Genomic DNA, 26671 nt, shown 5'->3' on the forward strand with positions numbered 1-26671 from the left:
TATATCAATCGATTACAATCATTTTATTATTCGTTAAGCGCTGAAGTTACGTAAATTACTAACAACTCCCAATCCATACATTAGCTTATCCTCCAGCACGGACCAACCCTCGGATTGTGCTTTCTCGAGATCAGAAAGCAGAACAGAAAGCTCGTCATTCTCTACCACCGTACGGCCATGTAGTTTTAGAAACAAGCTAAGATAGCTCTGGGCTAGTTCGAACTCTCGCTTCCTGCCGAGCATATAGATTATCATGCGAATGAAAGAGCCCATCACCGAAAGGCTCCCGTTTCCCCCGTCGAACGGCGTGAGGTTGCGGATCTCGTAGTCCACCATTGTGGGCCCCAGCTTCATCAGATGCCATATGGCTTTGTCGTACTCGTCGGTTACGAGTGCCCCTTTAAGAAGTTTCCCGAAATCCGTCAGCAGATCCACTTGCTTTGATTCGAGTATGTGTGACCGTGTAGCATCGTCCTTGCCCGTACTTGCTTCCCGTGACTGGGAAAGGTCAAACTCAAGATCTAACCCCGCGACCGTTGGAAGAAAGAAAGGGGCCGACTTGGGTTTTTTAGGCGCCTGTCGAGGTCGGTTGCGTTTTTTGATAACGTCAAGGTTAAGCAGATTCTGCCAGCGGGAAGCGGCCAGCTCCGACATAGTGATTAGCGCACTAGAAAGTTGCGGAGGCGACTGGTACTCGATATTGATTTTTTCCAACGCATCTTCCAGTTCATCGACATCCGTGCTTGCTGTGTCCGGCAAGTGTGATCCTTGTCCATCCTCTTCGCAAACCGTTGTCGGAAGATCGAGTAGCGGAGGTTCTAAGTCCGGATTCAAGCCACGCAACGTTATGTGCGAAAAAAGGTTTTTGTTCGCCCACAGATTGATGCCACGGTAATCGACATGGGCCGTGGCCAAGAAATCACTAGTTGGTGACATTGACAGCGAGGTGCACATCTGCGCCACGCGGAAATGATCGATCAGATAGGACGAAGGAATGTCCCACACTTTGATGGTACAGTCCTGAGCCGCCGTCACGAGCCAGCGGCTATCGGGTGAGAAGCACAAATCCGTGATCATACCTCGATGACCGTCGAAACGTCGCACAACGACACGCGTATCCATATCGATTAGCAGCACGGAAAAATCGTCCAGTGCGGCGCAAATCATCGCACCTTCACGATGCGTCCTCAGTAAAGTAATCGGTTCGGTCAAATCCACCGTGTCGATTGGTGTTGCGATGAGCGGCGTGTTCGGCAGCTTGAAATGCCAAAACTTCAGCAACCCATCGGCAGCTCCGGAGACGATGAGCTGATTCAAGTTGTCACTTGCCAATCCACGTACGTAGTCTTTGTGGGCCGATGGCGATCCATAGCTTGCCCGATGAATTCCACTCTGGATGTTAAACCTTTCCACGTGACCGCTGGAGTATCCGATCGTGACAAAGTTCCCACAGTGACTCAAACACAGGCAACTGGCCGTGACGCTGAAATCGGAACGCGTCCTATTCTGAAACGCCTCCGGTACGAGATGAAGTTCACCCATGCGGCGCTTGTCGTAGGACCAGGTGGTCACTTGCACCAAACCCTGATGCAAAGCCGCTATGCTGTCCCACTCCTTATCTCGCGTTGTTTCCGAAGTGAAGTAACTGATGGCAGGCATGCAGAAGGGATCATTCGATTTTTCTGTTTCGGAAAAATACGGTAAGAGTGCGAAAAAGACAATATTTTTAATGCTTGTTATACTTACTTTTGGCCTTCTTAGATGCTTTCCGATTGTAGCTAGCTTTTCCTAAGCTGCAGTTCAGTGTTTCTGTAACGGTGTTAAAAATTCGAAGCGAAGCATCTTCGCCAGACGACAGAAGGTTTCTTCCACTCGCACCGTGATAGCGAACACAGGTAGGCGAAGCAGCGTGACCTTCGCGGTATCGCAAAAGGCGTGCGCCACCATCCGGAAGGTCGAAAATCCACATCTTCAACGAATTATCGGGTGAGCTAGAAATCAGCAGAGGCTCATTGGCGCAAAAATGAATTCCGGTAACGGAGTCGTCGTGCGCCGTTAACGTCGACACGATGGTTTTCTCCTCCAAATCCCAGAAAACTATCTGGCCATTCGAACTACCGGTGGCCATGATGGAATACCCGTCCGTCCGAAAGCTTATGCCGGTCACCGGTCCCCAGTCTTGATGTACCTCGAGCACCACTTGCTCATACTTGATGTTCAGCAGCACGATCCGGCCACTTTGTAACCCGATTGCAATCACGTCGATGGCAGGGGCTTGCACTAGCTGCAGCACTTTGCTGTTGAATGATTCAAATGTATGCACCAGTTTGCCCGATTTTAAGTTCCACAATTGCAGCCCACCCTGTGCACTGCCTAGCAGAATCTTGTTTTTGTACGATGCCGGATGTACGATGGCAGACACGGCGAACTCGTCCTTTGCGAAAGGTATTTCCAGATAGAGCTCAGCCAATGACGCGACCCATACTTTCAGCAGACTGCTTTCGTCAACCGAAATTAAATGTTTTGCAAATGGCAGCAACAGATGAACAGGTGCTTCGTGGCCACGGTAAACCTTCCGTAGCTCCACACTGGAGCGCCATCCGTAGATCACATTACCGGCCGCCGCATACGTTAGATATCCATCTGCAGCCAGGGCGGTGATATTTTCGTCATGTATACGACTGGCGCGTATCAACCGAAAGCTGTTGCAACCGTACACGTGGAAAGAACGGCCAATGCAGGTAACGGCAATGTTTTCTCGTCGCTGCTCAATGTAACGCACATTTAGGGGAATATGATTACTAACATATCCCAGGGCTCGGTTCGGTTGAAATAGGTGACTTCCACGCATTTTTGTCGAGTTAAACGGTTTCGTATTGGGCCGCACGCAAACGTAAACACTCCGCACCAGAAAGAAAAGCACGTGCTGACGGTAAACATTCACCATCTGACGAACTGTCAAACCTGCGCGCCCTCTTTCGGTATCAAAATTCAAACCTAACGTTCCGTAACCTTGCCCAACACATGACTTGTTTTTATTTGTCCCTTGTTTAACTGTTGATGAAATGGCGAAAATAGTGTTTGGCAATATATCGAATAACGTTATAAATCCCTAGCAAGCCCTTTGTGAGTTACTCCAACCGGACGGTTCTAAATAAGCATGAATATTCGCTAGGCATCGTGTTTTGTTTCTGCTGGCAACACTGTTTCGTCCGTTGAACAGCAGCTGTCAAATTAATTTTACTCGCGCCTAGGCTGTGCGTTGCCGCCGCTAGCCGGTGAAAAATTAAATGTGCGTGTTACCTTTTTCTGCAACAATTGTGTTCATCTCGAATGTTTAAGGTACGTTTCAAGTGTTGCGGCGAGATTGGAGTAGGACCTTTTTTCATCAACTGCGTTTCGGTACGCTTCCAGCTCGGCATTCGCGCTCACACTACAATGGATCCTCCGGTCACAAACAAAGACATGGCATTTCGCAAGTTGTGCGCTGAACGTTTCACAACGGCGATCGTGATCAGCGTTGGGCTGCAGTACCTCTTGGCGACAGCAGTTTTGATGTTCGTCAACTTCGACCTGCTCCATCCAATGAGCTGGATTACCGATACGATGCGCCTGTTACTGTCGCTCCACACTTGGCTGGTGTCGATTCCTGCATCCGCGGCATTCATTTTTCACGGTCTAGCACTCGCCAAAACGTGTCTGCTCGAAAATCGATACTATCCGACGGTGTTCGAAAGCTGGTATCGCGGTCTGGTGCATCGTTCGTATCTTCTGCTTACCGCCGGAACCATGGGCTGCCTAACGGCGTTGTTTTTCACACGGTTCTTGCGGGCCGAGTACCGTCTGTTGGTGGTAACCGATGTCAACGATCGGTTGTCGACACTCAATCATCGCTTGCTGTATCTTCTCGTGAGTGGCCTTTTTGCCGGGTCATACTTCTACTTCAGCCGCGAAAGTGATTCGCTAAGCACGCAGACTTCCGAAAGGAGAGTTCAGGGCGAGAGGAAGAATTTCCGCCAGGACCTAGGTATGATTTTGTTTGAATCGATTCGCCAGTCGTTTGTTCCAACGCTTGTTTACTTGTGTTTTTACTACACACTCGTACTGCTGTTTCGAGGAAGGATCGCGCAACTGTTTGGCAAAGAAGTGTCGACTGTTTACGGTTTCTACCGCACCGCTACGGACCTTCGCTTGCAATTGTACACATGGCTGGTGTTTGCGTTGATTCTGGCTAAAATGAAATTAATGTTGCGTTTATTCCGTGTTTTCGTCTATGAGCCACACCAGTTTATCATTAGCATCGGCAGTTACCAACAGCAATCTAAGACCAGTGAACCGGTACTAGCGGAAGCACTCGACTATAGACAGATTCCCGTCATCCAGCACCTGGCGGCTGAGGATCTGTGCACCATTGGAAAAGAAAGCAATAACTCCCGTCGGCGTCTGTTCTACCAACTTACTGATCCCGGTGGCCATCCATTAAACTGGCGCCACATGTGCGACACATGCCTGAAGTTAATACGTGACTTTACACACGAGCTGCATGAATCGATCGGCGGCATCGACTTGAGCCCGTCTCCTCCGATGGTCATGATGGGTGGACGCTTGAGACCGACCACTTCGACGGATATCGACCGTTTGCTGAGGCAGCAGTACAATCAAAATTTCGGCATCCGCAGCCTGTCTGTACCGGTGCTCACAAATACCAGAGGCACTGGGCCGGTGGCAAATGAGCCTATATGCGATTTCAGAATAGAACCCGTAACTTTGATTAGTATTCTCGAACGTTTTCAAATTTATCAATATCTTTTCGTGGAGCCTAAAACCGCTAAAAGTTGTCATTTGCTGTCGGTGAAATCGGAGCTGATTGTGAAAGTAACAGAAGGTCTAAGCACGCTAGCATGTCATTCGCTGCAAGAAGATCAGTACGGAGTAGTGCAGGACGATCTTCCGAACATAGTTCACGTGTTGCTAGAACTAAAAAAGGTTATAGAAAAGATAAGCGCAATCAAATTGGACGTGAAAAAGAACAGACGTAATGACAATACGATCAAGGGAGTAGTCACTAATAGTCTCTCATTAATCGGCGAAACTTTTGCGCCATATCTTAACGATCTGGTATTCGAACCGAACGATTTACAAGCACTGCGGAGCATTGATCGTGACTAGATTCACAAAGGTAGATATCGAAAGTACAAGGTTCACAAGCGGTTTCTGTGTCATCCAATGTGGCGTGCAAACAATATAAAACCTAATATACAAAAGATTATTTTTATGAGGATTTAATTTGATTGAGTAAAATGCATTAGAGTAACATTTAGAGAGTATCATCATAAGAGCAACATTGAAATAAAAGGCATCAGAGTAGCAATAGCAACAGGCAAGGATAATGGGTATTTTGCATTCTCATGGTTAAAAAAACTCCCATGCTGAGTAAATTTCAAGTTTAATAATTATGAATATTTTGAAACATGTATTTATGTTAATTTCCTTCTAGAATGCTAAGTTTATGTTTTAGTTTATTTGATGTAAAAATCGAAAATACCTATCTATCGAAATTCAAAAGGAAATAAAAATTCTTTGACAATAGCGCTAGAGTTTCTTTGACCCGTATGAATTTAAAACGGAATATCCTGTCGGAATATCCTGTAAAGAATCTACTAGCGTCCCCGAACGCCAATTATTTAACCAACTAATTACATATTTTTAATTTTCCACCAACGGCAGCACAACTTTTTTGAAGATTCATTCAATTTCAACTGACAGTAACTTTTAGAGGTTTGACAGCTACAATTACGGCGGCTGGTTTGATACGCTGGCGGCTAAAAGTATATTATTATCTTTTCGGTGCAATACCCAATGCGAAATATTCGCCAATATTCGTCTTTTAAAGTGTATATTTGTTTCGCTTGATTTAGGATCAAATACTCAATTTTATTGGGCTTTTCCTTCAATTGAGTGGTTCGACAGCCGCCAGAATTAAATGTCTCACCGCAATGCTGAAGCAACCTTGAGCATCATCATCAAAACAGGAGAGAGTGAGCAAAGGAACCTTGGGAGAAACACACGTCCAGTTCCAGGCTTTTCCCCGATACGTCGATCTCGGAAAATCGGTAATATAACAACGGTGCGAAATTTACGTTTAATTTGCGCTAACTTTTGACCTCTGCGGCGGGTTTCATCAGCCCGTACTTGTGTTTCGTGCGGTGATGCTGCTGTTTGCCCGTTAATCCAAACAACGCAGAAGACGATCCAATTCCGCCGTCGTTTTCGATTGCGTTCTTCGCTCCTCGAAGGGGCCGACATTTTGTTTTTTGATTACGGACCCCCCTAATCGTTCGTACCGTGTCGGTAGGTCCCTTCCGTTTGAACATTCTGAGCCCGTATCCCGATTGTTGTACCTTCTGTGGTGGGAAACACTGTTCCCGCATTAGCCCGGATCTCGACAGCCAAGTGGCGTTTTTCATTGGTGACGAATTTGATCGAACTTTGGCCCTCACTACCCATGGCCAGCCCTGTAACCCATGGCGCCTGATTGACTTTCGGGTGATAAAGGCTGTGAATGTGTAATGATCCGGCGGTCAGTTGACTTAAAATCCCTTCCGCCCGAGAAGAGGCCGATTTACGCATCGTCTTCTCACGAAACGCCCCTACGCCGTGCGGTAGAAAAATACAAAAACCAGGCGAAAGTTAGCGCTACGGTGTGTGTCGAGCGGACAACACACAGGCGAACACGTCCGCTAGTTGCCACGGTAGTGGCGTTTTTTTTTTCATTTTGCGTCATCAAAAAGCAAAGAGTACTTGCACCAGTACGAATGATTGCGTTCGCGACAATCCGCGTGTGAGAGAAAAGGGGAATAAAAAAGAAAAAGAATTTACAGACGTGGAACGTAGTGACAATCGGGCTGTGTGCCTACAGCGGGAATAAAACGCACCGTCATACGTCGTCGTATTGTTCATATGTTTATGCCGGAGAACTCTGCGTAAAGTGTGCGAAATCCAGTGCTCTAGAAGATAAAATTGTTTTAAATTTGTTAGTTCGATGCTAAACTAGGCAAAGGCTTCGAATGCCACCCGAGAGAGAATTTCTGATTCACGGTTCTTTACCAACGCAACTGCATAATCATCCCTCAGCGTAGATCCCGGAGAATGTTCCTTCGCAGTTCCTCTCTCACGGTTCTCAAGGTTTCTCGGTGTCCGTTCTGTGCTGGACGTACGTATGTGTGCTTTTGTCTCGTGTGTTTGCCCGCGTGTGTGTGTTACCGAACAAAAAACCAAACCCGTTAGCTTCGCATTAAGCCGTTTTACCATTTGGGTCACTAGCGACAAAAACAAAGTTCTACTAGTTCTCTGCGCCAGGGAGAAAAGGGCGAAGTAACGATTCAGTGGTATGCTTAAGGAAACAAGGAAGCGTTGATTTTCGCCTGCTGCGATCTACTGTATTATTGTCCCTTTGAACTGTGTTACTCTCTTTCTTTATCTCCTTTACTCACGCAGTCGCGTCGTGTTGAAAGTAGGATGCACTATGCACGGAAAATGCATTCTTTTGTGAACATTTACAGACCTCTTGGGCTTGCAGTGAATTCAATACACGATTCAATTTGGGTAGCGAGATTGGTTCGCAACTACAGTTGTTATTCGTTCTTTTTCAGCAGACGGAGGATTGATTAAAGCAATAGCAAATCGTTCGCCATTGTCAAAATAGGCGAACACAGTGCCGCTGGAAAAGACAACAGCAAAAGTTAAAACAACGACAGCTACCGGCACTGCAACAAGATGAATAACCGAGATGATGAATATGATTTTTTATTCAAAGGTAAGCAGCTTTCAGGTTTATTCCCTTTCCCTTTTATCAGCTAGCGGCTTTGCTTGTGCATTGCCCGAATGTGTTGGATTTCGCTCGGATCTATGAATTTAATCAACAGAAGAGATTAACATCGCTCGGCACGTCACACATACCCGTTCTGCTCTTGTGTGGAAGATAATTTTACGATTCATGTCCGAACCAGTGCCACAGAAGCCAGTGAGTGTGCTCTCACCGCGTACTTCAATAATGGTGCTACCGGCGCAATAGCACGCATTCAATGCTTTCATTTACATTCCATTCAATTCCCATTCCCACCAGGCCCTCAGCCTCGGCCAGCTAATGTTGCATGACCTGCCAGACAGTGTCATGGGTTCGGTCCTTGAGCGCAAGATTGGTGACACGGCCGCTTAATCTGATAATCTAGAACTTTTCTTTTACGGGTTCGGCTGTTTGGGGGTCGTTCAGGGTAGTAAATCGATAATTTTACATGATGAACCAAAAGTGAGTTGGTTTTATTTCGAGATGAAATCGAACCGAGAGAATTTGCTTTCTTGCTGTTCGCTGACATACAAAAAAAGCTTTAAAAGGATCGACATGTGTTAATTTAATGAACTTTTGGGTGTGCTGTACCGATTTAATGATGTGTGCCGCTACGATCCACCACGTTGACAGTTTCTAATGCTCTACTACAAGCCATACGGCGTGGGGGAAGATAGTGAATCATGATGATTCACTGTGGGTGCCACGATATCGTACTGCTGATACCAACGAAACGGACGGAGCAATGTAAAGGGGCGTTTTCGTTGTTTCCTGGGAAACATCCCGAAGCAAAATTTAGCCTAGCCCCATATTGGGGCATATTCAAAAACGTAAAGGAAAACTGTAAATTTCATTTGGGCTAAACGCGACAGTGGGATGTGTGTGTGGTCTGTCGTTGTGACGCTAATCAGCTGACGACATTGAGCGGAAGCAGCAAAATTCCAACGAACAGATTTCCATTTGTTGCATGCGCATTTTTGTTGTTCCTTTCTCCTTCTCTTTCTCCATTGCCGTATGAATTGAATTAGGTTGGCGAATGCCGTCGTGTTGCTTCCTCCTTGAGCCGCGTCCAAGAGCGAGGCGTATAAAAGAATTCTTTGTCGACAGAATTCCTTTACCGCTCTAGAAGATGTTGCTTGTGTGTGCGCCGCAATTACGCCGCTTTGGTGTGTCTTAGTCGCGTTGCTGTTTGTTTTCGTTTAGCCGTTCATCCCGTATACGGCATACCAGATACCGTAATACGCGGGGTCCCGTGTCAAGTAGATTGCTTTTTCGTTTTACGATCCCAAAAAAGCGCGAAACAGAATGATGAAGCCCGCCGAGAGCAGTAACAACCCGACCCGTCATATCTCGTTCGTATTCGTCATGAGACACATTGCATGATGATTTCATCCATCGGTACCCCCCAACCTCTACTGCCCGGTGCGTGTGCTGTGCCATCTGTTCAATCCTTGGCATTGTTTCGCACCACCAGGGCCACTAGGGGGGAGTGGATACGATACGCTGACAAGCCGGCTCAGTTGGTAGCGGCGAAAACTTTGCTCAAGAGATAAAAGATACGCATGCGAAGGTCCAATTTCTATTAACATCTACGTTGTACCATTTCAATGATTGGGCTGTAAATCTTGGTATCCGTGAGTGACAACCTTTTGACGGTCAGCAGTGTTCGCCAGAATCATGCAAAGGTTCATTGGAAACACTGCGAAGATTTGCGATGTGAAACATTTTTCGATTACCCATGTAAAGGTAAAAACATATCACATCATTCCGATTGTCTGACGAAGCTCTTATATTAGCAAAGCGTCATATTTATCCTTGAAAATGGTTTATTGTGTGCCTTTCCAATACTAATCGTGTTTTTGTTATTTTTCATTTCATAAGTGGTACTGATTGGAGACTCTGGAGTCGGCAAAAGTAACCTTCTATCGAGATTCACGAGGAATGAGTTCAATTTGGAATCCAAGTCCACCATAGGCGTAGAGTTCGCGACCAGAAGCATAGAGGTGAGTGCTCCCCCGTTTCCTAGATTTAACTAGTTCTAATGGCATCGTTCGATGGTTTATGCAGGTTGATGGTAAAACAATCAAGGCCCAAATCTGGGATACGGCCGGACAGGAGCGCTACCGGGCGATTACTTCGGCCTACTACCGTGGTGCGGTGGGTGCGTTGCTGGTTTACGACATCGCCAAGCACCTGACGTACGAGAACGTTGAACGGTGGTTGCGGGAACTGCGCGACCACGCCGACCAGAACATCGTGATCATGCTCGTCGGTAACAAAAGTGACTTACGGCATTTGCGCGCCGTACCTACCGACGAAGCGAAAGGATTTGCCGAACGCAACGGTCTCAGCTTCATCGAAACATCGGCCCTCGACTCCACGAACGTCGAAACTGCATTCCAAAACATACTCACAGGTAAGCGGGAGGAGGGAACCGATTGGTTGGAGGTACCAGAAATCAGCGATTCTCAACATTTCCATTCCGCTTACACATTCTTCAGAGATCTATCGAATTGTGTCGCAAAAGCAAATCCGGGATCCGCCAGAAGGTAGCGTCATTCGACCGAACCTGGAAAATATCGACGTGAAGCCGACCAATCCGACGACTGATTCCGTGCGAAAGCAGTGCTGCCAGTGACCACCACAAGCAGAAATGATATCCGGCCGTGATGCTGCTGCGTCTTCTGTAATAACATCATCAAGAAGCACCACTACTATAACTACTACTACCACAACTACTACAAGTACCGATAGTATGGCAAGCACTACAGCTACTGTCTCAAAATCAACAGCAACTACTATTACAGAACAAACTAAAATTAATTACATTCTCGCTCCTAATGAACCTATTGCTACTACTCCTACCACCGCCACTCCCACTGGTAATGCATCGAACTCGACCATCGTCGGCGACAGTGGCGGTGGCTCTTGCGACCATCTGCTCCCACCGGGTGGTCGGCCCGTCAAAGAAAAGTTACAACCCAATGTCAACATATTCACCGTTCGACAGCGAGAGGACGATCGCTTGTGTACCGCCCTGATTGGGCCGGCAACTAGTGGTCGGTGTGGTGTAAACGTAGAAACATCGACACTGATGATGCTAAACCCCGCCATCGATAGTAACAGTAACACTCGTCGTCCCGGCTAAACGATTTCCATCCAACACACCAAACCCATTCCTTCCGCATCCCTCATCCCAGTTTGTGGCGCACTGCGCTCGGCTTTGTTTTCGCCTCTTTATCGCTGTGAAAAAGTGCGGCCTACCGTTCCCATTCAAGCCGGTCGCGCCCCCGTAGCAATAGCGTAGCAATTACTCGCGAATTTGTGGTATCACAGCAATGTCGTTTTGTTTGTGACGACAACAGCAAGGAAAAGTGTTAAACAGTAATGGAAATGTTCTCGGTTGTTCAATCTGGCAGGCGTGCCTGCGAAGAATAAAGTAAGAGAGAAGAGGAACAGAATGCAATGCATCGGATAAACCGCGTAAATTTGAACAGACGTGAAACTCTAGCCCTCTATTTGGAATGGCGCTGTGAAGTACATCTTCTTTTCCTAGTAACGCATATATATGGTTGAAGCAGGCGTCGCAGGGTATGGCTGGACTGTGGGAATAAAGGAGCAGTGTGTCCGGAAATTGCAGTGACGGAGTGCTAGTGATGATTTTTTAACCTCTCTTGAACGTGAAAGAGAAAATTACGATCGAATGAAAATGGAAATAAAAACATGTGGCTTCGCGGCGAAGCGTAAGTCCCCCCGATGGCTCCCGATGAGCAGTTGGTTCTTTCGACATGAAAACATGAAACTTGTTATCTTCAAGCAATCGGAAGAATGCAGATGATCGCCTGTCCTGCGTAGAAGTTACAAAGGTCGCGGCAGGGCGAGGCTCTGTCATACTTTTTCTAACGACTGTTGTTGCTCATCCATATCAAAGATGCATTCGATTGTTGGTTCGGTTGCTGGTTGCAACGGTCAGTGTACCCGTGAGCAGAGTAGAGTAAACCATTCATTTTGGTTGCCGACTGCACGCACTCCCATGCCTACGCACTTCCTGTAACCGCTTACATGTGGTTGGTTTTGTGGCCGCATTAAGCGACATCCCGTTGCACTATCGATGCTCACACAATAGTGGCGAAAACACTTCGTTTGGTAATGGCAGAAAGCACGCTAAAGGCTATCAAATCAAAAGAAAAATGAGTAATTGAAATGTGTTTTAATGTTAGGAAAGTATCCTAAGATATATATATATCTATATCTATATAGATTTTTTTCTTTTATTTTCATTCGAAGATCGAGCTAATAAAGAAAACGAAATTCGAACGGAGTTTTGTGAGGTAGTTCGATTTGAAGTGAATTGCGGTGAACCTTTGTCGTTGTCGAAGGGCACAGAAGAAAAGATTATGGCTGGTAAGTAGTAGAACACGACGCACCTTTGAATAATGCCGCGAAAGATAGGCTCTTGTGGTTTTTTTTATTGTATGTATACTTTATTTGCTCAGGAATTATGCAACACTAGTTTTAACTGTGGTTTATTATGTGACTCCATTAAGAGTTTATTCACGATACTGAAACTCGAAACTAAACACGAGTTCTGAGCTTTACTTCATCTCCCACTTCTTGTAAAACGGTTATTTTATGGTTTCAGTTCGGAAAAGGTTTTTTAAAGAACAAACATTTTTCTATGTATTGCGTTTCGATGCTGTTGTATAAAGGTTGAGAGCTTTGAAGGTTTGAATCATCTGACTATTGTAGTTGGCTGTGTGCGCATAAATTAGAAAACTGGCTGAGAACATTGATTAACGGTAAACAAAAGCATGGACGTCATGTTCCATTCAGCTCTAGCTATTATTTATGTATGAAAAAGTTGACCATATAAAAAGCGAAAGTAGTGAATGGTGAAGAAACATATAAAACGATATATAAATGTACACGTTTAACGGTGTGTAAAGCAGCGGATTATAAACCGAAAAGTAACGATTATACGCGACGAGTACGTTCAAAATACGCGGTACCGAAGCTGGATATAAAAACTGGGCGCAAAGCTACGGGTGAAAAATAATTGCGCAAAATTGTGACTTTGAAAATTAGTGATGAAGAATGCAGACGATATCGAAAATAAATGATGTTGGCCCAAATTAATTAAACGTGGCATCGTCATCATGAGATATAAACGAAAACGAAAAACCATATAACACAAATAATTAAAAAAAATAAAGCGACGAATAAAAACTAAAACATCTACTTGTCTTCGTGCTATATTTTTCAAAAAGGTTTGGTTTATCACACAACTGTTTGGACTAATCTAATGTAACAATGTAAGAATCAAGTAAACTAAATCAATCAATCTTGTACGCAATTTTAACCGGTGTAGTAACGGGAAAGTACAACAGTGTTGCCATCCTCAGTAAACCGGTTCAAAAAACCGATTGACCGGTGGCATTATGAGGACTGCACGAACACACACTCAACCCCCGGGGGTGAGAAAGCGAGAGAAGCCATTCTCACTTTGCGTATGAGGGAGGACATTTCTGCCACTGCTGACGAAGCGGGTCGAGAAAAAACGCGAAAACAACCCGTGCGAATGGAAAAACGAGCGCGAATGCATCTAGAATGTGAGTACGCGTTGGAAAGCACCCGAAGGAAGTGTTATTCGAAAGTGGCTGTGCCGGAAATCGTTCGTAAAGTGTGTGCAAAGTGCATTGCGCTCGGCGGAGGCGCCAATTGGCCTAATTAGTACGATTCTGTGGAAAAGCTTTCCCTCCAGCGCTGGGAAGTGGCAATAGGACCGGTGGCTTGTGTGTGCGGACAACGGATTGGGTGTATTTGCAAGAAGCGAAGTTATTTGCATTCAGAATTTACGATTTCTTCGAAGGCGTCATTGCCGCCGAAGAAAGTAACTGGGTGCTTCGGTCGGTGACTGCGGTTTTTTTTACTATCGTTATATGTTACATCGCCGCTGTGTGCGTGTGGGGTGTCGTGAGAATAACGGCTACTTTTGAGCGTACGCTGCCGCTGTTCAATGTGACGTGTGTTGCGTATGAGTTGAGAGAGAGAGAGAGAGTTTGATGCGAAACACCGAGAAAGAGAGAGCAGAGCGTAGCGAAAGCTCTCTCGAGCTGATGTGTGTTGGTGCGTACGAGGTTTGTGTTTTGTGCGCTATTGTGCCCAATGTCCGCGCATTATGTGGTGACATTGTAAAATGTCATCCGATTGAACGAAAACGAAAACAGATCCAAGAAAAGCCGCGCTTCAATTGTTGTGCTGTGCGCTTGCGTGTACCGGACTTGATTGTTTGTCGTTGTTCTGCCGCACCCCCTTCTGATGTTGTTTACCATTGAAGCAACTGCTATTCACTCGTAACGCGGCGGTTGCGTCGGAAAGCATCAAAACATTAGGCTCAAAGCGGGACGGTTAAGCGGTAATCATGTTTTACGCACACATCGTACTAGCAAAGAAGGGCCCGCTGGCCAGGATTTGGCTGGCGGCGCACTGGGATAAGAAAATCACCAAGGCGCACGTCTTTGAGACGAATATTGAGCAGAGCGTCGACGGAATCATGCAACCGAAGGTGAAGCTGGCCCTCCGAACCTCCGGCCACCTGCTGCTCGGTGTGGTTCGAATCTATGCCCGTAAGGCCAAATATTTGTTGGCCGATTGCAATGAGGCATTCGTCAAAATTAAGGTATTTACTGTGGCTCCTGTGCGCTGGTCGGTGCGATTTCGACATAATTCCATTTCCGATTTGTTCCGCATTTTAGATGGCTTTCCGACCCGGAATGGTGGATCTGCCGGAAGAGCACCGCGAGGCGGCCGTCAATGCCATTACGCTGCCGGAGGTGTTCCACGATTTTGATACTCCGTTGCCGGAACTGAACGACGTCGACATTGAGGCCCATTTCTCCATCAATCAGTCCCGGGCGGACGAAATTACGATGCGAGAAGATTATGGAACCCTTTCGCTCAACATCCACGACGATGGTTTCGGCGATATGGGATTCGACGATGCACCCGATATGGTTCGAGACCGAATGGACGACCAGATGGAGGTAGGTTGGAAGAAGAATACTGTCCCGAGCGGGGAAACGACACCGGTTGTGGGATGGTGAACAAGACTATTGTTTACCGATGACTCTATTGACGGCTTTAGCTCTTTGGCACCGATCTATGTTTTGTCTGTGTTTTGTAATGGTTATTTTGTACAACAGAAAGTATTCCAATTGACCCAGAAGCAAGATGTGTTGGATGACCGCTGTTCAGGGGTGCTCCTGAAGGTGTCTCCTGAATGCAAAATTGCCAAACAGAAGATCAGAACGGTTTTTTGGAACAACAATCTGGAACATTTGAGAAGTCAAAGTCTTTCATAGACTATCTCTAATCTTCTTTCTGCGTCAAACAGATTCGCTTTAACTTATTCGTTGCTGCCAAGTATCAATGATTTTGTCTCAGTTTTCCCATTTTTCTCGAAATGGTTTGGTTACTTCGTTTCTGAAATTTGTCGGCCTTGGTACTTATGATTGCGATCGGTTCGTTCCATTTTGGTTCCGCCCATCAAATGCCATACGTGCTTTCGCACCTAAATAAAACGTCCATACTTTCCCTCGCTGTCGTTCGGTGCGTACGTTCCCTCCGTTTTGCGGTTTATGGCAAATTGGTCGGCGTCCTTTTTGTGGCTTCTTCATGCCTGCAAGATGCACGAACCAGCGGGCACTGTACGTCGCGGGGACAAGCACCAACGACCGGACGCTTCTCGAGGTGAGGAACTTCCGCGTTCCTGTACTCCTTCGCAGGCATCCATCTGCCCCGAGGCCGGCGGAAATGCCCTTCCGAGGCCTTCCGCAAATGATACCGAGGGCCGCTGGAACGATTACCTAGTAAGTAAGGACCGTGTTGGTTTTGCTCGGAAATGAAAGTAACAACGCCAATCGCAAAAAGTAACCAAAGAACAACATTGAAACACTCTACTCAATCAAGCGTTTTGGGTGAGCGTCGAGCTTTCATACCGATCAGCCGCAGTGTCCGATCCACTTTTTTCGTATAAAGCTGCTTTGGTTGCTCATAACGATCGTTTAGCACACTCATGTTTAGCATTATTCGGCCATGAGTGCATTCGGCTTGATTCCGTTACAGGTTTTGTTTTGCAATGTTGTGAGCGCTTTTATCTTGTTTATTTACTCTTGACATTTACATGTGTTCGTTAAGAAACAGCGTTGGTTTATGTGTCTATTTTATTTCTTGTTTTATTTTAATTGTTTTGATATTGTATACACTTGTTACTGGAAGGAAAATCGAGCAAATCGCAGTTCCAACACATTGAGGTCACGAACATTTTAAATCGCTTTTTGTATTGACAATTGGTATTTTTCTATATCCGAAATAGGTTTTAAAAGCGCGTTGAAAACCAAAATGTGCTGCCATCGTTCTGCCTTGCCTACTATGATTATGCATTTACTTATCCTTCACGAAAAAAATGTGATTTAAGTTCATGTCTACGAAATCTGTATATGCTGTGATCATAGTAGGACTGCTATAACCAAACAAAACTCTATTTTATTATGCGACGATTTTCTTTTTGATATTTCGAATAGGTTCGTTTTGGCTAGAGATTCCCGTCAACATGAGCTATGTCCCCTCTTTTGCGGTTGTTTTTATTTCGTTTCAAGAGTTATTTGCCGGATTTTAAAATGGATAATTCAATCAATTAGATGGGCAGCTGGTTTTTGACTGTTTCTGATGCATCATCTTCAAACATTCCTCCCATGTAGGATGATTTGTTCACGGACACGGTTACACGTCCACCGGATTTGGATCAGGAGAAGGAACCGATGCCCGGCACTTCGCGATCGTTGCTCGATTTAATTGACGCGCACGCGGATGATGATAATTTTGGCGATGAAGATTTTGGAGGACGTAAGTATCACGCACTGGTGTGGACTGGTCTGGTCTTACGATTGATTGGTGTTTACTTCCTCTCTTTGCACAGAACCTGCGGCCGGATTGTTTGAGGGCGATATATTTGCCGATGCGCCAATAGCTCCCGAATCGGCGCTTCCTTCAGCAGTCACTCAGCGACAGGATGGAGACTCGGACGACGATGATGATGATCATTTCGATATGGCCGGAGCGCCCTCGCCGGCGCCCAGTACGGACAATTCGCGGCCCCCCTCGCCGATTGTGGCCAATACTTTGCTTGATGGAGCATCGCTACCACCGGGCACAAGCAAAGATGCACCTGGGCAGCAACAGCACTACTCGGAATCGGGCCTCGCGACTGTCGGCGATGGTGGGAGGCACGGTGATGGTGAAGACAGGGAGGCTGTCGGGGAGGATGGGCTACCGGATCAAACGACGTTGCTGAACAATGAGGAGGAAAGTTTTGCCCTCGCTCCGGTCGATGCGACGGCACTGAAAGGTACAACGAAGTCAAAACGGAAGCGTAAACTGATCGTCGATGAAGTCAAAAACATATCCGGCGAGGAGATGAAGAGTCAGCTGGCCAACACGTCCGATATTGTGACGACACTGGATCTTGCACCCCCTACCAAGCGGCTGATGTACTGGAAAGAGACCGGCGGCGTAGAAAAGCTGTTTGCCCTCCCTTCGCGCGACATTCCGGCCCGATGTTTGTTTAAAAACTATCAGCGACATCTTATCTCGCGCTGGATCGCCATCGAGGACTTTTCCGACCTTGGTCCACTCGATGTGCTGGGCGTGGAGTTACCAATTGAGCGACCTGAAACACCTCCCCAGGTTGCGACGGGCAAACGGGGTAGAAAGCGGAAACAGATACCTGAAGTTGCGGGCACCACGCCACCTGCAGCCGGTTCGCTGGAGAATTCTGGAAGCTCCGATCAGATACGAAGCGGAGCACCTGAAATGCCTCCCCCGACGCCTGCTTCGATAGAGATGCGAGACGATACGCTGGGTGCAGCCGAAGCAACTCACGCTTCTTCGTCCGCGTTCATGCCCCCGCCGGCCACGCCCGGGTTGGGCAGTTTGGCGAGCCCGAACCATCAGCACCTTATGCCTCCGACCCCGGGCATGCTCCCGCTGACACCCGGTCAGCTCGATCACGGTGGACTTACACCGATGGGTCTCGTGCACGGTGGGCTCACGCCGAGCGATCTTCACCATGGTGGAGGCCTCACACCTGCCGGTCTGCATCACGGCGATCTTGGAGGCGGCATGACGCCGCATGCGCTCGATCACGGTGCGATGACACCGCACCATTCGTCGCTCGAGCATATCGATCAGATACCGGCACTACCAGCTGATCAGGTGTCCTCTATCCTGAACGAACCAGGAATGGAAGGTTTCTCAAACATGGGCTTTGATGGCAATGCGTCCGAGGAGATTGCTAACGATTGGAACGCTGATTACGAGTTCTCTCCGTCCGTGGGACCGGTAAGTAGTGTTAATCGCATGGGGAAAAACGAGCGCATGAACTATAGACCCGCTAATTGTACCACTCCATCGCACTCCGTAGCCGCAGCCAAACGATGAGCAACAGGTGGACGAGACGATCGAGCAGTTTGAGGAGCGCGTCCTGAACAAGCGGGCGGCGCAGATGTTCCTTTCCGTGAAGTCGCGACTTCTAAAGGCGGACCACATTATGCTGTCGGAGATGACGCACCGGAACAACAAAAAGCAGGTACGTTTGTGATCCGCAATGAGCGGGTGAACAAGTAACACGACTGAATGTTCTTTCTGGTTTGGACTATTTGACTTTACAGGCCGCACAAAAGTTCTACTCGTTGCTGGTGCTGAAAAAGTTCAAGGCTCTCGAGATTGCCCAGAAACAGGCGTTCGATGATATTGTCGTATCTCGAGGACCGATGTTCGACAATCCGAAGCTCTAAGAAAACAAAAGCGTCCGGTAGTAAGGGGGCTGTGATGGGTGTCAATTTTCGACCCCTGTCACTTTCCTCGTTAGACAAACGATGTACAGTAGCTTCTTCGTTAGTGCGCGTAAGAAAATCCGGAAATGTGTTGCTGGGCAAGGTCGATGGACAAAATTTAACAAAAATCTCCCCTTAGACCACTGTTTGTTATGTCCCAGGGAGGAGTGCGAGTCATCACAGTGCAACCCATTCTGCGAAACGTAAAGTAATCGATTGTTATTTTTTATTTACCACTAACTCGTTTTGTCCTGTAATTAACTGTGTAATAATGTGTCCAGTTTTTGTTTATAAAATTTATTGCAATTTTTAGCAACACCATATTTGGTTCCCGTTTTGTAGGGTAACGGATCAGGAGCGCGGTAACTATTAAATAGTGTTCTTTTTAGTTTTGGACCAATTTTAATTTTCCATTTACACAACGCCACAATATACGGCAGAAACATTAAAAAAAAACAATATTTTACCTTGTAAATATTTAAATTTATGCGCACATGGCACATCTCAGTGACGGTCTCGATTGGTGTCAGTGTTGTAAATAGTACCATTTATCCATCGCCAGCGTCCATTTGGGTGCTTTGAATTTTTATTGAAACATCTCACAACAATAACATCAGTGCAGAATCGTCCTGTACCAGTGTGTCCTACGGCACACTCAAGCAAGCCCGGAAGACATGTTCATGAAGTCTAAGACTGTTGAAAAGTGGACACTTTTCAGCATTCATTTACACTTCAAACTGTAAATAGTAGCAATCGCTTACGGGGCTTTTTCATTTACAAACCCAGTCTTTTTCGTTTGCAAGCGCACACCGCTTGAATGATTTCCGTGTGCGGCGCTAAACAATCCATTTTGCATTATAGGCTTGCCAAAGCTCAATTGATAGCTCTTGGCAAAAGGCCATACATCTTTTGGCTAACGTGACGTGACATTTAAATTCCTGTGATTTATCGAATGCATTTTCTTAAAAACAATTTAAGAAGGTGCAAGTTTGGTTCTGATTTTTTCGAATTAGTACTATCCTTTTTGCGCTACAGAACATCACGTGTCCAACAAAAAAGGTGTAGCTGACAAATTTCTTGATTTCTATCAAAGTTTAAAATAACTGCTCTGCAGATGAACGATGGGGAGTGTTTTGAAAATATTTCCTAGGATAACAACACAAAAACCAAAAAAAAATTCACACAAAATTTGTCACACACACCTTTTTTTGTTGTAGTTTTCGTTCACAATAACTTTAATAACGGTTTATCAGCCGAAAGTCTCCGATCGTTCCGTGATTGCTTTGTCCATGGGCGTTGTTTGCTCCTGCGGTCCTTATCTCCCTCCCCCTCGTACCTCTTAGCCTTCTGACCCAGTTGAGCTTTTTGGGGACAGCATTTGTTCATCATCACTTTTGGAAATGGAAAGGTCGGTCATCACAAATTCAAGTAGGGGCATCTCGTTCCACCACGAGGCCTGTTTTGCATTTCTTTTACCGACTTCGTACGTAGGTGTACGATACGGGTTTCGTAACGGACTCGGCAAAAGAAACGGGCTTGACAACATGTCGTGGAGCAGTGTGTAAACTATATTATTAAACGCATAGAAGAACAAACGTAGAACTAGTAGTAGTGATGAACGTAAGATAAACATTGTATATGATCATGGCGGTAGAGAAAAGGAACATTGTGAACAATAGTAGCGAAAAAGTAAATGAGAAGAAAACAGAAACAAACAACTTGTAAAATCGACAGAAGTTTATAAAAAGTTGACAAATAAAGAACATCTTACAATGAACCGTTGAAGTGTTGCGTTTAAGTAGTACCACTAGACGCTTGCTTGGAACCGTTGACCAGTTCTACGTGCTACATTATTAACTTTATGCGACGAACGGTGCGTATACTCCGCGGTCTGGTAAGTGACACGTGTGTCAATAGCAGGGCGGGAGCTTCCCACCAATCATCCCGATGACGCTACACGTGACGGGCACGAGAAAGAGGAGTATGTTCGCCGATCGCTGTATGATGCGCCCGGCATGTTGCGACGGTTCGTGAGATTCCTGACTGGACGGTTCCTAGTAATTTCTATTGTTTCCTGCGTGCGCCCGTGTGTAGCGTTTTGGGACAGATCCGGGGCCGCGCGTTATACCTCCGGGACCTGATAACGATAACAAACCCGAGAGCGCGGTGTGCACTAAACGATCGGCGGATCGCGGTACCCTGTACCCCTAGGAGATGGGGATGATGGGGATGCCGCCGACCGACCCTGGCGGATGATTGTAGCCGAGCCGACTACTACCGCGTACTCCGCTGGCAAACAATGGCGCAAGTTCAGTAGAGCTTACGACCCGAGCGCCAGCTGCTCGGTCGTGAGGTAGTGAGCCGATCGGCTCCCAACGGAGCACTAGAAGGGGGGTTGGCTTGATCGTGCTCCAGCGCGCGCCAGATCGCATCGTACTGCAACGTCCACGACGGCACACGGTTGACATCGGCCAGCAGCTTCCCTTTCCCCCGTTCTTCACGCTACCGCTGGCTACCGTGTGCTGTCCATTCTGGGAGTTTCGGGTACGTGTGTGTGAGCGTGTACGTTTTATCATCCGGCCTTCGGTGGTGGTCAGTTTTTCTCAATTGATAAATCCCTAATGCGACAATCTGCGGCCCGTTGCCGATGGAAGCGCGAATTTAGTTTAGTTTTGACCACGGGCCGGAGCGGTGTTAGCGAGCGGTGAGCAGCTACTACCACCCCAAACGTTGGTTTTCGCCCGTTTGGCCGGCCCAATAGTCGCGAATTCGGCTGGCAAAACATCTCCGATGATCTACGGCGAGCGAACGGAGTGGATCGTCATTGGTCGATCATTTGGCATCTGGATTTCCAGTTTCGATCATCCCGTTAGTGTGTTACCTAACCGGTTAGAAGAAGAGAGAGTCTCACATTGGTTGATTCCGGTACGCGGAAACCAATTCTTTGCTGTGAAATTCGCAACAAGACGCCGCAACAGTTCGGCAAGTGTTCCGTGCGCATAGCAGCAGCTACACGAAGGAGCTAGGTGCAGCGTAAGTAAAGTGGTGGCCCAATGGCGGCTAGGAGCTTGGCCGATTAGGCTAATCCAATTTTCAAATTACCATCAGTTGTTCGGAGCGATCGTTTGTTCGGGTGGGGGACTGTGTCGCGGGCCGTGGAATGGTTTGCCGAGAAGAATGAAGCTTCTGTTTGCTGCCCACAGCTATGGATCGATATCCGCCTGTTTCGTTCAATCAACTGCCGTTAGCTTCTGTTTTTTTATTCCCAACGGAAGTGATCGTCGTTGTTTCGTTTTTGTTCCCGACAACTGACTGGCACGTAGTGGCGGGCTTCCGAGGAATGGAATGACAGCGCGGCCGAAGACGAACGCGATTTCATTTGAATATTTTGACAATTGGAATCAAAAATGCAAAACGCCTACAGATCGTTTGCGCGTTTGGCGGGGCACACGCTAGCGTGTGTGGGCTTCTTCCTGCCTTTTCACTTTGCTCTGACAAATTGAAAACGGCGGCCAACTGTTTGTTTTGGTAATAATATGCAATTGAATATAATGGCAGCGCCGCGCCATGCGTGGCTTTTTTGCATTAACCAACCATGTGGAAAGATCCATTTTTTAAGTGAACGTAATGACTGACAGTATGAAAAAATCATCAAGCGCGCTGTTAGTGACATCCCATTGTGAACATACCTGCACGCGATTCACCGTGAATACAGGCATTCAGGCCGCTAATTACCGTATGCGATTATCGCGTACGTTATCGCGTTTTCCTAGCCAAAGCCTCTTAAGTGTTGCCCCTAATTGTACTGTGAAAATGAAAATCATCGGGTTGAAGATGATCCCAGCCCAGCGGGCGAACGCTGGATGACGATCACAGCTGGCCGTGGAGCTGAAAGTTGCAGGTGGATCGGCGTTCTACGCGCTGAAAGTAGCGACCCAAGCGAAGTGGGTTATTTTTTGCCCGTCGCGGGTCGCTATGTGTTTGATAAGGGTGTTGGAAAAAAAAATTTAGGCAATCTATCGCTTAGCGCCGTGGTGATCCGGTTTGAAGCCTAGCAAGGGGATCAGCAAGAAGCATCGGTGGTTCAGTGGTAGAATGCTCGCCTGCCACGCGGGCGGCCCGGGTTCGATTCCCGGCCGATGCAGTCGAAACTCTTTTTGTTCGTTTATTTGTGATGAAAACCCGCACTCTTGTAGTAGAGTTTCATCTTAGTGCTCGAGAAACTAATTTTAGCAGGTTTGTTAGCAAAAAGTCGATCCAAAGGAACTACGGACGAGGACTTTGTTGTCCGCTAAGAGAGTAGTTGGTACCACCGGAACGGTGCTCGTACCAATTTGCATTCGTCTTTGAAACCCATAATGCATCGTTTAGGTCACGGCATCGCTTAAATGTGACATTCGCAAACACAAAGTGAACGTCGATCGGCGGCGGAGTGTCCGTGGCTGCAGTTTTGTAGCCACATATTAGCACTATCATAATTAAAAGAACATTTTACAAAGTGTGCAATTTCCGCACGGCTCCTGGGGGCCCCCTATTACCTTAAAAACCTTATCGCATCTTTGAGCATCGAGGCACAAGCAGGGGGTGTACAGGAGGGCATGGGAAACAAAAGTGTCACCGGAGCCGCCGTGACAGACGACAGTACATATGGAGAGGATTTATCACTCTGCGGGCGCGCTGCCACCGATCGTCAAACTGGCGCAAGGTGCAAAACGTGACTCCAGCGAATTCTTCACACGACACGATCTCCAGCTGCCGCAGCTGACATTAGGCGATTGGGCACAATTGTAATGCGCCAGCCGGAGAAGTCGGAGGCTCCATGGCGGCCCGGGGGGTTAAGGTTTGCGGTGATGCCCCTAGATGCGCCGTGACACACTCCGCTCGGGTGTTGCGAATTTTCTATGTCAAGTCGCTTTCCGCTGGCTTTGACCGGCTCGGTGACTGGCTAGGGTGATGGGAAGGGTGAAAAATTAATTTTCCCGCTCACCCTTGATCGCCATATTGTGTAAACCGAAAATAGCAATTACGGTTCGGCCCACGGTGAGTAGGTTGCGGTGGGCCGACGACCAACACACCGACACGATTTCTCTTGCAGCTTCAACGGTGCACAATAAAAACACAATAATGAAGGATCCCAAGCCACTGAATGGCCACGAAAAGGCGGCGGAGCTGATGGACGCGAAGCGCACCGAACCGTCGTCCTTGCGGGACAAGTACCTGTACTTTAAGCGCAACATAACCGTCGAACCGATGCTGGCCTGCTATATCATGCCAAGCGTGCTGGCTGGGCTGGCAACGCAGAACCTCAACCTGGAGAAGGCGTGCCGCGTGAACCTGGCGTATGGGGACGAAGTGTGCGATGCACTGACGCGCCGTGACACGGCCAACTACACACAGTAAGTTGTCGGAAGGTCGGCTGAATCGATCGCTCGTGATCGCTGACTTTCGTTTACTCTGGCCTGGCCGATACAGCGAGGAGGAGATGGTCCAGCACCTGGTGGCGCGGATGGCCGGCTGGAAGACTGTGCTGCAGAGTGCGCTCCCCTGCCTGCTGATAATGTTCTGGGGCTCGTGGAGCGATCGGCACGGGCGAAGGAAACCGTGCATGCTGATACCGATCATCGGCGAGTTCCTGACGGCGATCGGGTTGATTCTGTGCACGTACTTCGAGTCGGTCCCGATGGAGGTGGCCGGCATCACGGAGGCCCTATTTCCGGCCCTGACTGGCGGCTGGTTCACGATGTTTATGGGCGTCTTCAGTTACATCGCCGACGTGACAACAACCGAGGAGCGCACGCTGCGTATCGGCATCGTGAACCTGTGCTTCTCGCTCGGTGTCCCAATTGGGCTGGCCTTCAGTGGGGTCCTTCTGAAGTGAGTGTCGGAAGTGACACCCGATGCAGTCCGGGGTTGTCGCGGCTAACTAGATTCGGTTTTTGCAGACAAATCGGATTCTACGGAGTGTTTTCGCTCTCGGCTACCCTCTACCTGCTGGCCTTCTTCTACGGCATCCTGATGGTCAAGGAGGTGGACATTGTCAGCGAGAAGGAACGGCAGGCGGCGAAGGAGAAGAGTCTGCTGGCCGACTTCTTCGACCGCGAGCACGTGATGGAGACGTTTCGGGTGGCGTTCAAGATCGGCCAGCGGCAGCGGCGACTGCGCGTCATCATGCTGATGATCGTCGTGATGGTTGTAATCGGACCGATGCACGGTAAGTGACTTCGCACGCGGCTTCGGCTCAAGCATGCTGTCGAAGCGCCTCCGACGTTCGGTGCGTGCACTTGTGCGCGGATGCGGAAGCCAGAAATTAGCTTTGATTAGACGACTACATGCTTGAGCTTCAAGCGGCTAGGTTCAAGGTCTCCGTGGACAATTTCGTAGCACGGCGGCGGCTGCCTCTGCTGCGACTTTTGCATACTAATCTGATGCCCCCCACACACAGGAGAGATGGCGGTAATTTATCTATTCACCCGTTACCGCTTCAACTGGAGCGAGGTGGAGTTCAGTTTCTTCTCCACCTATGGCATGCTGACCGGGCTGATTGGGACCGTGTTTTCCGTGGGCGTCTTTTCCCATCTGCTCAAGATAGATGATGCACTGATCGGTGTGATGTCCTGCATGTCGAAGATTCTGTCCAGCTTTGTGTACGCGTTCGCTGTCAACACCTGGCAGCTGTGTCTGGGTAAGTAGCTCGTAGGACCGGCCTTTCCAAATGGCATTTGAGGCCATTTGAGACCGTGTTTCCCGTGACTTCCTTATACACCGCAAACTTATCGACCTCGGGTCCGGCAAGTGACTACAGCTAACCTTGCTTCGTTTGAATTAAAATGTGAAGTGAACAAGATTAGAACCTTCACCATTCGGTACTATGAATGGGGACTTTCCGCTTAGTCTATGCACAGTTGAACATTTTCCTCATCGGGATACTTCTTACTCTGCAACAACCGCTTAGCGGTCTTGGGACCTGCAACAGAGACAATGTTAATCTTCTTCTGTAGCTTCCCTGTAACAATGTGATCTTTAGCCTTTACCTTTGTTGTTGAGGGCCTCTCGGGAATCGAGAACCCATGGCTGGCTGTGTGACAACAACGAGTATTAGCGAGTACTAAGGTGCTGATTCTTCCTTTCTTCTGCCGCTTTCCGAAACCTCCAGGTCCTATCGTAGAGATGCTGAACGGCACCTCGTTCATCTCGATGCGCTCGATTGCGTCGAAGCTGGTGGCGAGCGACGAGCTAGGCAAAGTAAACTCGCTGTTTGGCGTTGCCGAAGCCCTGATGCCACTCGTTTACGCCCCGATGTATACAACCGTCTACTCGCTGACGATCAATGTGCTGCCGGGGGCTTTTTTTCTGCTCGGTGGAGCCCTCACCGCACCGGCCGTGGTCATATTTCTGTGAGTGTCCGTGACGGTTCGGTTCGAACCAGGCAGACTACTGGCAGCTGCAACTGGCTTATGAATTGGCGTTTCAGGTGGATGTACCGAGTGCACAAGCGGGAGGCGCGCGAGATTGCGGAAGAGAAGCGTGCGGAAGATGCGTACCGACAGCTGGGCGAGTGCAGTGACGGCGGTAGGCACGATCCGGCCACGATCTTTCCGTCGACCGGTGTCGGTGTCGTGAATGCAGCCTTCGAGGATGACGGCGTCAGCGGCCAACGGGTGAAGAACAAACTGTGATATTTGTGTGTTTTTTTTTCGTGAAATCCTTAGCCTAGCTAGTTCCTATAGCAGAAGAGAATGTATATGTAAATAGAACAAGGCACACTAATCCGACCGAGTACCGCGTTTGGGGCTTTCTGTTACCAAGATGACAAGATGGAGTACCGAGCGGGCAAAATTCCGTATCCCGCATGCTCGAACCGGGCGATTAGACCACAAGAGGCCCTGGGCTGCCTGAAGTCTACACTATTAGGCTACTAGGTGGAAGATAACAC

The 26671-nt window shown here is 47.8% G+C and overlaps 5 protein-coding genes and 1 non-coding gene across 10 annotated transcripts; 5 read left to right on the forward strand and 1 right to left on the reverse strand.

Moving 5' to 3' along the window:
* Positions 1 to 13: 13 nt before the first annotated feature.
* On the reverse strand, positions 14 to 2851 carry LOC128275053 (WD repeat-containing protein 36). The gene is made up of 2 exons (XM_053013428.1): positions 1747 to 2851; positions 14 to 1682 (listed from the first exon to the last, which is right to left on the reverse strand). The coding sequence occupies exons 1-2, from the start codon at positions 2849 to 2851 to the stop codon at positions 34 to 36; spliced, it is 2754 nt and encodes a 917-aa protein (XP_052869388.1). The 3' UTR covers positions 14 to 33.
* A 438-nt stretch (positions 2852 to 3289) lies between these two features.
* Positions 3290 to 5380, forward strand: LOC128275057 (nucleoporin Ndc1). Its single transcript, XM_053013433.1, has 2 exons — positions 3290 to 3342; positions 3415 to 5380. Exons 1-2 carry the CDS (start codon positions 3334 to 3336, stop codon positions 5167 to 5169), a joined length of 1764 nt encoding a protein of 587 aa, XP_052869393.1. The 5' UTR covers positions 3290 to 3333; the 3' UTR covers positions 5170 to 5380.
* Positions 5381 to 5952: 572 nt separating this feature from the next.
* LOC128275061 (ras-related protein Rab-11A) lies at positions 5953 to 13058 on the forward strand. 5 transcript variants are annotated; one of them, XM_053013440.1, is made up of 6 exons: positions 5953 to 6113; positions 7055 to 7213; positions 7653 to 7816; positions 9728 to 9849; positions 9914 to 10262; positions 10348 to 13058. In XM_053013440.1, the coding sequence occupies exons 3-6, from the start codon at positions 7777 to 7779 to the stop codon at positions 10482 to 10484; spliced, it is 648 nt and encodes a 215-aa protein (XP_052869400.1). In that variant the 5' UTR covers positions 5953 to 6113; positions 7055 to 7213; positions 7653 to 7776; the 3' UTR covers positions 10485 to 13058. The 5 variants fall into 5 exon arrangements, with proteins under 5 accessions (XP_052869400.1, XP_052869399.1, XP_052869401.1 ...); XM_053013439.1 differs by having other exon boundaries at positions 7656 to 7816; XM_053013441.1 differs by lacking the exon at positions 7055 to 7213 and having other exon boundaries at positions 5953 to 6127; positions 7656 to 7816.
* A 1209-nt stretch (positions 13059 to 14267) lies between these two features.
* Positions 14268 to 20480, forward strand: LOC128275054 (double-strand-break repair protein rad21 homolog). The gene is made up of 6 exons (XM_053013429.1): positions 14268 to 14525; positions 14602 to 14889; positions 16606 to 16750; positions 16824 to 18244; positions 18327 to 18491; positions 18574 to 20480. Exons 1-6 carry the CDS (start codon positions 14268 to 14270, stop codon positions 18697 to 18699), a joined length of 2403 nt encoding a protein of 800 aa, XP_052869389.1. The 3' UTR covers positions 18700 to 20480.
* A 706-nt stretch (positions 20481 to 21186) lies between these two features.
* Positions 21187 to 26414, forward strand: LOC128270422 (solute carrier family 46 member 3-like). The gene is made up of 7 exons (XM_053007820.1): positions 21187 to 21282; positions 23834 to 24134; positions 24211 to 24612; positions 24681 to 24949; positions 25181 to 25420; positions 25892 to 26132; positions 26210 to 26414. The coding sequence occupies exons 2-7, from the start codon at positions 23863 to 23865 to the stop codon at positions 26412 to 26414; spliced, it is 1629 nt and encodes a 542-aa protein (XP_052863780.1). The 5' UTR covers positions 21187 to 21282; positions 23834 to 23862.
* On the forward strand, positions 22812 to 22882 carry Trnag-gcc (transfer RNA glycine (anticodon GCC)). Its single transcript has one exon. It is a non-coding gene; the product is annotated as a tRNA-Gly (tRNA).
* Positions 26415 to 26671: the final 257 nt, after the last annotated feature.

This window comes from Anopheles cruzii, chromosome 3 (genome assembly GCF_943734635.1).
Source record: "Anopheles cruzii chromosome 3, idAnoCruzAS_RS32_06, whole genome shotgun sequence".
Classification (NCBI taxonomy): Eukaryota; Metazoa; Arthropoda; class Insecta; order Diptera; family Culicidae; genus Anopheles; species Anopheles cruzii.